At 38.2% G+C, this 12,849-nt stretch overlaps 1 protein-coding gene across 1 annotated transcript in view; it reads left to right on the top strand.

The window, feature by feature from the left end:
• Window positions 1-12,849, top strand: part of LOC137988249 (utrophin-like) — a 100,520-nt gene that overhangs the window by 32,366 nt on the left and 55,305 nt on the right. Inside the window, exons 18-27 of the mRNA XM_068834292.1 lie at window positions 396-564; window positions 2,921-3,102; window positions 3,485-3,647; window positions 4,839-5,020; window positions 6,143-6,332; window positions 7,442-7,623; window positions 7,699-7,879; window positions 8,579-8,760; window positions 9,322-9,502; window positions 10,209-10,390. Coding sequence (XP_068690393.1) covers window positions 396-564; window positions 2,921-3,102; window positions 3,485-3,647; window positions 4,839-5,020; window positions 6,143-6,332; window positions 7,442-7,623; window positions 7,699-7,879; window positions 8,579-8,760; window positions 9,322-9,502; window positions 10,209-10,390 — 1,794 coding nt within the window. The remainder of the gene's footprint in view (window positions 1-395; window positions 565-2,920; window positions 3,103-3,484; window positions 3,648-4,838; window positions 5,021-6,142; window positions 6,333-7,441; window positions 7,624-7,698; window positions 7,880-8,578; window positions 8,761-9,321; window positions 9,503-10,208; window positions 10,391-12,849) is intronic.

Here is a 12,849-nt window from a genome sequence, read left to right as displayed (position 1 = left end):
CAAAACTCAAAAGATCATTCCGTGTCTACCACATTTTCCGTTACTGAATGAACATTCAAGTAGATCCGACGAGATTTAACCTCGCCTCTGCCATGTTGAATTCGAAAATAAGGCCGCGCGCGGTTGTGGGATACGACGTTAAAATTTTTCTCCCCAGTCCTCCGAGTTACGTCACCAGATCACCCGGTATGGGAGGTGCTTACTAATTTAGGGATATTTTTCCGCTTTTTAAAACTATGCTTCTCACGTTCTCAAGAAAATAGCAACGAGGAGAGGAAAATCAGCAAAATTTTTTTTTCATTCATTTGTTGGCTATTTTAACTCAATTTGTCTTACGTGACTTAAAAGTGGACTACAACGCTGTGTGAATAACACTGTTGCATTTCATTATAAAGTCTTGATGAACTCAGCGAAGGGTTGGATAAACGGAAGAAAATACGCGACTGGGAGGCAAAGAGAGATGATTTGCTAGAAGAACTTGACAAGTGCGAGGATAAGGTCCAAAAAGGTCTCAAAAGTGATGCTCATACCAAGAAAACCGATGAACTAATTTCAGAAGCAATGGTAAGAATATACTGAAAAGAAGAAACAATGGTGAGAATATAAACTGTATTCCAGTCTCCTCAACAAAATGAAAACCAAGGCCAAAATTGAATACTATAATCACAAAGATTATATCAGAATAACCTAAAAAAAACATGGGAACTTATCGGTACAATCATCAAACGAAAGACTGAAGGTTTATCAAATTGTCCTTCAAGAATTGCAAGGGATAATAAAGTCTACACCAGCAAACTTGATTGATGATATTGCTAACCAATTTAATCACCAGTTCACTACTGGGCCCGGTTGTTCGAAAGCCGATTAACTTAATCCAGGATTAGTGTAAACTTTTGTTTCATGTTTTCAACTTTTTGGTGAAAATTTCTTTCGTTTACTTTTGTTTTTCAAGATTGACTTCTTCTAATCTAAAGTTTTGCCAAATATCAGCGTTGAACAGCATTTAGGAGAAGAGAAATTAACTCCTTGGTTAATTTTTAATCTGGGATTAGCGTTAATCGGCGTTTGAACAACCGGGCCCTGGTTTACAAGCTATCTTACCAACGGAACTCAATATGTTAAAGAAGGCGATGCAGAGTCTAGTCTTCTTCAAATTGTGCGTGGAGTCCTCCAAGGGTCAACTCTTGGCCCACTCTTGTTTCTTCTTTACATAAATGACCTGCCAAATTCTTGAGATAAACTATCCTTTCGACTGTTTGATGATGATGCTGATAGTTTTTATTCCACGAAAGAACCAAAAGATCCTGAGACAGTTATGCGCTCAGACCTTCAGAAAGTGCTGAACTATTGCAACCTCAATAAGCTGTCTGTAAATAAAAGGAAAACAAACCTTTTGCTGATAACATCTCCACAGAAACTAGCTACACATAACATTAATATTCTATACATTAAAAGTAAAACCAGAATCAATTATTTAGGTATTTACATACATGTACACCTGAATTGAAAAAGTCAAATAGCGCATGTACATAGTAAATTAGCGAAAAATCTAGGAGTCTTCATCGCAATGACTTGAATTTGAAAATGCTAAGGCGACTGTATTATACACTTATTTCTCCCCATCGTAAGTATGGAGCAACACCTATCATACTAACTGAAGTGAGATCTGTACAAAGCAAAATTGTATTCCTAGTATCTTCTTTGCCAACAAACGAGAGTCGGCCCTCCCATTCTACCAAATTCTTGATCTTCTTAGATTTGAAAGTGATGTCAAATTTAAAATTTGTTCATTGGCACATAAATTATACAACAATCCTTCCTCTGTTCTTTCCATATTCTGCAATTTTCTACCACCTATGACAACTGTCCACTTTTATAACACAAGAAACGCAACTAAACCCAATTTTTACTGTCCAAAAGTTAGGACCAACATGGTTTAATTCACTTTTAAGTACTCTTTTTCATTTTTTTTTTTTTTGGGAAACTGTTCCATTGAGCTAAAACAATTACAAAGCCCAAACCAATTTTAAAAACTCTACAAAGCCCATTTAAACTACTGCCAATCAAATGAGATATGCTCTTTTTAGTTTAATAGTTACAATAAATGTTTCAGTCCTTATTTTGTTAATGATTGTTTCCTGTTTTTTTGCTTCTTGCTTTCTGCTTGTTTGTTCCTTTTCTTCTCACTGCTATTTCCTTATTTAATTTATTTACTAGTTTTATTTATTCATCTAATGTTTATTTCTCTTTTTCTTCTTTGATTTTAAAATGCATAGTCCATGGTTCAATATATCTCTAATTTATCTCAATCTTTAAGTACTAAATACAATATGAGCGACCGTATTGTATCGGATATACAATGTCGAGCCGAAGGCGAGACATTTTATATCCGATACAATACTGGCGCGAATATTGTATTGTGCTTTTGAAATGTCAGCATTTAAGTGTTAATGTACACTAGGTATTTTTGGTGATTCAAGACATTTTAACCGTGAAAATTGAAAGAAACATTTATGTAAATGAAGAGAAAGCTGTATCAGAAATACAGATATTGATTAACAAAACATTTCTTTTGTTTTCCCATCATGAATTATTAATGAGTTTTATAAATAATATCATGCCACTCTTAGATTCCTTGTCAATTAACCTCAGGGGCTTTATTCCAAAGTATAGTGGTGGCCAACTCGAAAGGAGTTGCTACTTTGGTCGCCACACACATTGCATATAGTATTAGCTGTGTTTTTATTTAATTTAATTAACTAATGAAGAGAATAGTGTTAAATAAGTTGAACTTGAACTTGAACTTAAGTGACGTTTGTATTAAACAGGCCTGTTAAATTCCTCCCTTCCAGCGCTGAGCCCATTTGTACTGATTATGACCAGCGTTATAAGATGTTTGTCACTCATTCACTTTTCCTAGGCTTGTCGTGAGGAAATCAATTCCCTCGGACCAGAAGTAGAAACGGTTGTTAAGGATGGATGCGATCTCATACAAATCTACGATCTGATCGGTGATATGAAGGAGGACATAACTAAAGACGTTGATGAAATAGAAGAGAGATACGAGGAGCTTAAGAGCAAGTGTAATGAAGAAATTAACAGGCAAGAGATTATTTCTCTTTCTTTTGATATTTTTCCTTGTTTAATTGGCAATAGACTTCGCATCATTCGATTTGCTCTCCTTTGGTATATATAACTTTATTGCTATATGTGCACACAGGCAAACCTCAGCGACGTAAATACTCTTCAACAAAACAAACTGTACTTAATACCAGTCGTTTACTGGGAAGCCCTTGTCGTTTTAGGAAAGAATTTCTTCTGATTTGTCAAAAACTGAATTTTATTAACTTGAGAGAGTGGTCCTTTGCCTCGGCTTTCTTTTCATTTAAATGAAGGGAGGATTTATATTTCCTTTGGAATGAAGACATAATTGTGGAGATACTGAAAGAGCTCATTACCAAATTGAGTCTCGAATTTGATTCAGGATCGAGGATCTCACTTCCCAACAAGAAAAGATGGCTAGATGGAACCAAATATCAGAGAAAACGTCCGGAATTGTTGAGGATGGTACAAGGAAACTCAGCGAGATCAGATCCGAAAATCCACGATCCATCCTAGACATACAAGAGCAGCTTGAAAACGTACAGGTGGGCTTTGTAATCTCTCCCAATAAGACTTTGAGTAGCAACCAGGCACATCTGCGCATGAAACCAGTTTTAAACCAACAATTAGCGCATGCACTCCGGTGCTTATCAAATCATAATTCACGAGAAAAAATTCTGAGACGTAAGTAATTTAAACCATCGTTTAATTGAGCGTGAATGCATTTAGCCTAAGTACACTATTTGGACACATCAGTGAATTGGCTAGCAATGTGCACCGGCGGCTCATTTGGTTGAGCATCGGGCTGTCATGTGAGAGGTCGTGAGTTCGACTACGGCTGGACCAACACTCAGGGTCTTAAAATGACTGAGGAGAAAGTGCTGCCTTTGTAATTACATCCGCAATGGTTAGACTTTCTAGTCTTTCCGGATAAGGACGATAAACCGTAGACCCTGTCTCACAAATATCTTCCATGTTTATAAGTCCACTGTGGGACGTTAAAGAACCCACACACTATTCCAGATGAGTATAGGGGGTGAAGTTCCCGATGTTGTGGCTGTCCTCTGTGAGTGTGTTCTTTCCAGCAGGAGTGGCCGGCTTCGCGTAATGTCTCTAACAGAGCTTGTGGTGTATGAGGCCACCAAAGAAAAAACAGCCATAAGTCAAAACGACTTTACCGAGTGCTGGGACATGTAGATGTAGATAAATGCTTTGACATTTGAGGCATTTGCATTTCAACGACAAAAGTTTGCCTCCACACACCATCAAATGTAACAATTGATAACTGAGTTAAAAGAATAGAAGAATAAAAGAATAAAAGAATAAAAAAAGAATAAAGAGAAGTACAAGTTTTATGTGTCTTCTTCCCAAATGAGTGGAAGCACGGTAGCGTAGTGGTTAGTGCTCCGGTATCTCGATTCTAAGGGTCGCTAGTTCGAGACCTAGCTCTGCCATCGTGTTGTTTCCTTATGCAAGAGACTTTACTGTCTCTTTTTGCCCAGGTGTATAAATGGGTACCGGCGATGTACTACTGCAGGGGTAACCCTGCGATGGATCCCATCCTGGAAGCGGAGTACACTTCTCTCAGGTCGTTTCAACCCCGGCCGTAATGGGCCATAGTGGCTCGCATGCGAATTTACCTTTTACCTTCCCAACTGACCATCAAATTAATTAAAACGTTTTCTTGTTTTCTCGAGATAACCGACTCGCCATAGTTTTTTTTATGCTACCCTTAGAAATGTGTTGATGATCTTTCGAATGCATTTGCTGAGATACAAGCTGGTTTCGATTATGGTAACGGCTTACTTTTGGAGAAAAGGTTCCGAGAAAAAGACAAAGATCAGATCGAGAAAGATATCGAAAACCTCGGAATCAAGTTTGAAAGTCTAGAGAAGGACATAAACAACGAGCAGGAAAGGTCAGGACTATTTTATAGTTATAAGTAGGTGAAAGTATATTACTTTAGCCATCAGTATTTTGCTATTTCCAATTTTATCACATACGGGGCAAAATTACTTGATGCTGATTGGCTGAGACGGAGGCCATTTCTTCTTAATCAATAGGGCAATTTTTGGTAATCAAGAGGGCATGATTACTTGATCCTGATTGGTTAACAGTTGCTTTTCCAGAGCAAGCGAACTTATAAGAGAATCTTCTTCCAGATTCCGACTCTGATTTAAACTGCTTTTTGTCCACATCAATTTATTGAATTGAACTTAAATCGAATGGAAGCGTGTTAAGTTGATTGTCATTTGTCGCGGCATTGAACCTGCTTCCCTCAATACGTTTGCCCTTTATGTGATAAAGATGTAATCGAAACGTGCTCTAGTGCAATTAAGGATTAATTTCACTTTTCAAATTTCGAAAATACGAATGAAATTAATCCTTAATTGCCCTCGGGCCCATGCGATTACATATACATATTACCAGCACTAATGTCGTAATTATATCACGGGGCTAATTGTATTCTTTAATCTTTACGCGACGAAACAAATGCTCAATTTGCAGCCCATTACGATCTCGTTATAGACTCCAACTTTTGGAAATCTTTTATTTCAGAACAGATTGTTTCAAACGATGTTTCTTCCTTAGCGACATTTCAAATGATCAATAAAGTAAACTGGTATTTATTCTAATGACAGCAATGCAACTTATGATCACTATTTCGTAAATTATTTTTTCATAGTTTTGCATTTGTGTAAACCCCGGTCCCTTCTCATCTATATACATCTGGTTCCCCTTGTAAACACATAATAATACAGTTTTACGTGTGGACGTCATCATCATCATCATCATTTGGGATGATCAGATACAGTCTTGTATTCTAAACGTAGGCTTTAAATCGATGGCGAAATTCCGGAATACTAATTTTGGTTTCCGAATTTCAAAGTCCATGGTATAGGATTTCAATCTTACAAGCAAAGTATCCTTGAAGGTGAAGCGCAATATTTTAGGACATAAACCCTTTGTAAGACTTTAGTTTGTAAGTACACGCCATCCAAATTTACGTTGTCGAGTGTGCACTCTGTCCATATTTCAGGTTGAATGAACTATTGGCGGAGGCATTCGCCGGGGAAGAACGGAAGGCGGAAAAGCTGAAGATGTGGAACGACTGGAAAGACAAATTAAACTCTAAGTACAAGAAAATACAAGGAAAGTTCAATAAGGTCAAAGGGAAAGGAATACCTAGGGAACCAAAACACGTTCACGAACAGCTTGAACTCACTGGTGTAAGTATTCTTAGCGACTTATGCAAGAGATAGGATAAATCAAGTGAAGCTATGATCTTCGCAGTTCTGAACGCAATTTTTACAATTGCGTAGAGAAGCCTGAAAAATTCAGGACTTCGACGGGGTTTGAACCCGTGACCTCGCGATTCCGGTGCGACACTCTAGCCAACTGAGCTATGAAGCAACTGAATCAACGAAATTCATTTCATATACCATTTCATCGTTGATTCATTCCTCACGAGACCATTAGAACCCACAAATGACCAGCTCCCAACGTCAGTGGCTTCATAGTTCAGTTGGTTAGAGCGTCACACCGGAATCGCGAGGTCACGGGTTCAAACCCCGTTGAAGTCCTGAATTTTAAGGTTTCTCTACGAAATTGTAAATATTGCGTTCATAACTGCGAAGATCATAGCTTCACTTGATTTCATTTCCGCAGTTCATATGATTCATTTCGTATACCATTTCATCATTGATTAATTCCTCACGGGTCCATTAGAACCCACAAATGACCAGCTCCCAACGTCAGTGGCTTCATATTTCATTTGTTTAGAGCGTCACACCGGAATCGCGAGGTCACGGGTTCAAACCCCGTTGAAGTCCTGTATTTTTCAGGCTTCTCTACGAAATTGTAAAAATTGCGTTCATAACTGCGAAGATCATAGCTTCACTTGATTTCATATCCGCAGTTCATATATGATTCATTTCATATACCATTTCATCATAGATAGGATAAAATTACTGCAACCACTGCAAGCTTAGAAGAATTGAACTGCATTTTTGATTACTTACGTTCAGGTTCTTCACCGAGAAGATTCTGTCTTTAATAGGAAAAGAAACTTAACTACAGTTAGATATTAAACATTTCTTAACATGAAACCTACTCTTACTCTATTACCATTTTGGATAAGGGAAGAAAAACTGAGTGCATAAAGAAAAACTTTAGAACAGTGAATCTGAGCCCGAGCCTTGGTGAAGCTGATTACGCCTCTATTTCACGTTTTCAACAACAGTTGATGAAGAATATCAGGCTTCTTTAGTTGCCTGATGTAATTTTAAACATAGATTAAGAGATTCATTGACATGTCTAAACTGTGTTTCCTTACAAGGAATGCTCGTCTGACATCGCAGAGTGTGTACCGGAGATTCAAGAGGCAGTTAACTGCGCTACTGAGCTAATCGCTGATGAAAGCATCGACCGAACAGAAAGAGACGTTGTACAAAAAGAGATGAAAGAGATCGGCGAGGGATTTAAGACCTTGAAGCTGGAGATTAATGATTACGAGACAGAGTGAGTATAACGGCTACCAGAAGAGAAAAACAAAGCAACACATCACCCTTATTCTTAAATGCATTCTTTTCAAAGGTTAACAGATTTGAGCCTCAAACAAGAAGAAGAAAAAGCAGAAAAACTCGATGGGTGGGAAATATGGCTCAACCGAATAAGAGAGTTGATGGCTAAGTGTAGAGACAAAGCGAAAGAATTGAACGAAAAGGCTGAGCCACAAAACAAAGGGGATGTCGAGGAACAGATCATTCTAGCAAATGTAAGTGTTGTGATTGTAATGCTATAGCCGGGTGATCGGAAGATTTCCAAAATGGAACTTTCCCACATTTCAAGACCCTTGACCACAGTGATGGGAAATTATTTAACGATTATTCGCAGAAGGCGGGTTGAATATCGGTGAATAAAAACCGAGACGAAGTCGAGGTTTTTATTCACCGATATTCATAATTACATAAGTGATTATTTGAAAAATATGCATTTTCTTTTAAAACAATCAATTTCTTTGTCCGTAGCTGGCCTGCGAATACAACCGACTCACATCGCCCTGGCCGCTTGCAACGCTGCAAGCGCAGGTTACTTTGTCTGGCAACTCGACAAAAACGGCTTTCCGCCATTTTGAAAAAAAAAAACCCTCAGGTGATTATCGCGTAACAATTCCCTCAACGGCAACCAATCAGTGCAGATAATTTTCAAAAATCACCTATGTAATTATACTAATTTGAAACTATATTCGTTGAGACGTTGGAATTTTGGGCGGGTCTGCTCCGTCTTCGGAATGAATGGAATGGTATTCAGTTTGCGTTGCGCCGACGAAGTAGCTTTTGTTTTTGCACTGAAACTCTTCATCTTTTTTTCATCTTTTCCGAGCTCATTTGGGACTCGCGTTCAACTCTTTAATTCGCTCCACAAGTGAGCATAATTAAATTTAATGCTTACGGTCCTTTTGTGGTTGTCATAGGAATGCAAAGTTGAACTTGATTCTGCTAAGCCTGTGATTCAGGAGGGACTAAACTATGGCAGAACGCTTATACAAGAAGACATCATAGAGGACGAGAAAAAGACCGATGTGAGGAAGAAAGTGGAAGAACTCGAAGATGATCTTGCTAAAATGGAGAGGGACAACTCTGATACACATGGAAGGTAGTGCCAATGATATTTAGTTAAATGGGGATTTCTTTGTGATTATTTCTGTTGCTACTCAGTGAAGTTCTCTACTCCCCATTAGTTATTCTCTGTTACAGTTAGCTCCAGTTACAGTTAGGTGTATCAGAGATTAGGTATATACAGTTAGGTGTATCAGAGATTTGCGGGCTCTTTTCCACTGCATGGTTTCATAAAACATGACTCGTATTGAATGCAACATTCTATAGCTGAACTACGTAAATGATTCGGAAAGTTTCCAAAAAGTATTGCAAAATAAAACATGTTTACGTTCTTTTTGTAGAGGACGGAGTAGTTTCACTCCATCGAATATAATAGGGCCGGGGTTTGGTTCTTTAAGGAAGCAGAGAAAACCTCTGTGACCACTGGAAACATACGAAACTGAAGGAATAGTCTTAATGTTTGTTGAAGCGACGCAGTTGTCTACAAGGATGCAAACTTTCTTGTCTTTGTAATCCAAGCTTAAAGAATTTTTTCCGGCTCCTACTGGAATATCGTCACAAAGAAGGTGTTTGCTTGGCTATGATTACTTTTTAACAGGTTGGAAATCATCCTCGCACAATACAACGCAGACAAGAAGGATAAGTTTGACAAATGGGAGATTTGGAAAGCTAAGATCGTATCACTCGTTGTCCTCACTCGAAACCGTATGAATGAAGTCAAATCGCAGGAGTCATCAGCTGATCCTAAAACAGTGGAGGAGCAACTTTCGAAAGTCAAGGTGACGACAAGATTTAATTCCTGCCTATCAAGACTTACTTGCTTGAGCATTGGCTAGCGCTCAGTAGCTAATACCCCTTAAGAATGTTTTTCATTTTATGGCTAATTTTAATAATAATAATAATAATAATTATTATTATTATTATTATTATTATTATTATTATTATTATTATTATTATTATACAGCGGTTTTCAAATGAGTGTCGTAAAACCAAAACCATAGTAATTACTTTAACCAATCAAAAAGGACGGAGACAATCCAGTAAACCAATCAAAACTCGAAGTAATTACAAGTAGCCGACACAAAAGGCGGGAAAATGTGCACGCGCGAGCCACAATTGGTTTTGGTTTCACTTCTGATTGGTTGAAAAAGTGGCGCGAAAACTTTGAACCAATCACTTAGTGAAGTAGATGCAAAACCAAAGTATTTCGCTAATTACTTTCGACACTCAATTGAAAACCGCTCTAATAATAGTAATAGTAATAATAATAACTCTTTATCGAAAAAATATTTTATACAAAAGCTTACAAACTATTGTACACTAAAATTCTGTTAAAATTGGATTTTTAAAAAGACACAAATAATTTTTTTTTCGCTGCCGACAAATATACTCTTAAGAAAATTTCTTATATAGCTAGCTTATTCATTATATTGAAAACGAAATCTGCTCATATAATTAAACTTATATTTTCCGTCTTAAAAACAGGATTGTCATGATAGTTTGTACAATTCCGAACCAGAAATAAAGTTCGCTTTGGCATACGGAGGGCAGCTGATTGACGATGATCTCACAGATGCAGAGGAGAAGGAAAAGATCCACGTTGATGTTGTACAACTTGAAAAAGATTTGGAAGATCTGAAAGTGGAAGCTGCAAACGAAAAGATAAGGTGATTTCCCTTTAGAGTGTGGGCTCAACAAATACTAAAATCTTGCAATAGTTGTAGTAATTGTTGTGTTGATGATGATCAAACAATAATAGTACTCATAATGATACCCATAAAGAGAGGAATCTTCCGGGAAGATTCCCTGTCCCCGCTGCTTTTTGTGATATCAATGATCTTATCTTGAGGATATGTAAGGCACGCTACATGTATGAGGGAAAGACAATGGGTGACGATATCGTCCTGAGATTTGGTATTAACAAGAGCGCAGTCCTAATTGTAAGAGGCGGCAATATTGTAAATTCAGAAGGATGCCCGATGAGACCAAAATCGGTTTGCTGAAAGAAGGTGAAGGAGACACGTACTTGGGAGTGATGGAAGCAGATGAGATCATGCATAACAACATGAAAAGCAAAGTTGGAAAAGAATGTTTAAGACGCGTAAGAAAAGCAGCGCAACCTAAATTGAATGCTAGAAAGCAAATTAAAGCTACCAACACCTGGGCCGTTACACTAAAAAAAGGAAGCGCTGTACTGACGTTGAATGGAGGGTTCCACCCTGGAGACTGTGTAGCGAGGTTGTATTTACCAAGAAGAGAAGGGGGTAGCGGCCTTATATCGGGGGGAAATTGCGTTAATCAGGCTAAGGTAGCACTGCAACGTTACATCCAAAACAGTAAGGAGGAAATCCTGTAAGCTGTCAAGAAAAGGGGAAATGGACGGGAAAAGACTATTGAAGGTTAAAAAGAGAGGAGAAGAATGGAACACATAAAGATTGGGAGGACAAACCTCAATATGGTCAGGCAAAACGAAGCAAAATAAAGTGAAGAAATCTGGACATGGGTGAGGGAAAACACGTGAAGAGAGAAACGGAGGCTATAATAGTGGCCGCACAAAACCAAGCGCTACTAACGAACCAGGTTAAGGCGAAGATCGAAAAGAACTAGGGCAATGATAAGTGCAGGATGTGTAAGGAAACCATGGAAACCGTAGTCACATGGTTAGTGCATGCCCAACATTGGTACAGAAGGATTAGAAGCACTGCATTGGGACCAAGCCGAGAAAGTCGGACTTGAACGAGGTGGGACATAGTGAGAACATAAGTAAGTAAGTAAGTAAGTAAGTAAGTAAGTAAGTAAGTAGGTAAGTAGGTAAGTAAGTAAGTAAGTAAGTAAGTAAGTAAGTAGGTAGGTAAACTTTATATAAGCACTGTAAATCATCAATTAAGCTAAAAAAAGTAAAAACTTTTCTGCATATTTCGTCTACATGATTTGACTAAGAAAGCCGATCATCAATGGTTCGACCCAGGCATTTAGTGTGATCTACTCTCCTGATCATTTCGTCATCAATTCGTATATCAACCTCGTCACACTGAGTTTTTAATCTCTGCCTAGATCCAATTATCATTAACTTGGTCTTAGACACATTTAAATTCAACCTGTTGGCTCTCAGCCAACAGTTAAGGTTACTGAGTTCAGGAGTTATTGCTAGTTTGAGCTCTGTTAAAGTTTTTCCAGTTAGGGTTATATTGGTATCGTCAGCGAACATTCTCGGGAAGCCTGCCGGAGGCAGTTAGGAAGATCGTTAATATACATTAAAAATAGCAAGGGACCTAATATGCTGCCTTGCGGAACCCCACAAGCAATAGTGCGAGGAGTTGACAGTCTTCCATTTACATTACATCTTTGGGTCCGATTGCTTAGGTACGATTGAAACCAAGGGATAGTTGCCTGGTCGGCCCCAAAGTATGGCGTCTTGCGTAAAATGGTTTCATGGTCGATAGTGTCGAATGCCTTTTTAAGGTCAATGAAAACGACGCCATCCAGGAAGCCATTGTCGATGTTAACAGACCAGCTATTTGTCACCTCAAGCAAAGGTGTAAGGAACGAAACACTGACTGGCAACTTGATAGCAGTTTATGATCATTTAGGTAATGATAAAGTTGGTCATAGACATGTTTTTCAAGTACGTTTGAGAATACTGGGATAACGGAGATTTGGCGGTAATTATTTGTCTGATTTTGATTCTTTTTAAAGATCGGTGTCACCCTAGCCAATTTCCATTCAGTTCGATAGATTCCCGTGAGGAATGATTTTGTAAATGTGTCTGTTAGTGAGGGTACTAGCGATCTTGTCAAGGCCAGTGGCTTTCTTTTCATCGGTTTTTTCAACAGGTCGAGAACAATGTCGACACTCGGAGTTTTTAGAGAAAACGAATTATCAGAGGGAGACAAGAATGATTCAGCGTCAACTTCTTCAACCGGAATATCTTTAGCTAGCATTTTCGCAATGTTAGGGAAGTGCACATTGAAAGCTTCGCCATATCATCGGCGTTATTTGTAGTACGTTCTATTCTTAGCTTGGATTTCCAAAATATTGGAAGACTTACAACTATTCCGTGAGCTACGCTCGTTAATAAGATTCCAAGTCTTACGTGGATTGCCTTTGCTAGTTTCCAAGTTTTCAA

The sequence above is a fragment of the Montipora foliosa genome, unplaced genomic scaffold (genome assembly GCF_036669935.1).
Source record: "Montipora foliosa isolate CH-2021 unplaced genomic scaffold, ASM3666993v2 scaffold_412, whole genome shotgun sequence".
Classification (NCBI taxonomy): domain Eukaryota; kingdom Metazoa; phylum Cnidaria; class Anthozoa; order Scleractinia; family Acroporidae; genus Montipora; species Montipora foliosa.
Note: the sequence above shows the minus strand (reverse complement) of the source record. Positions and strands in the feature narration are given on the sequence as shown.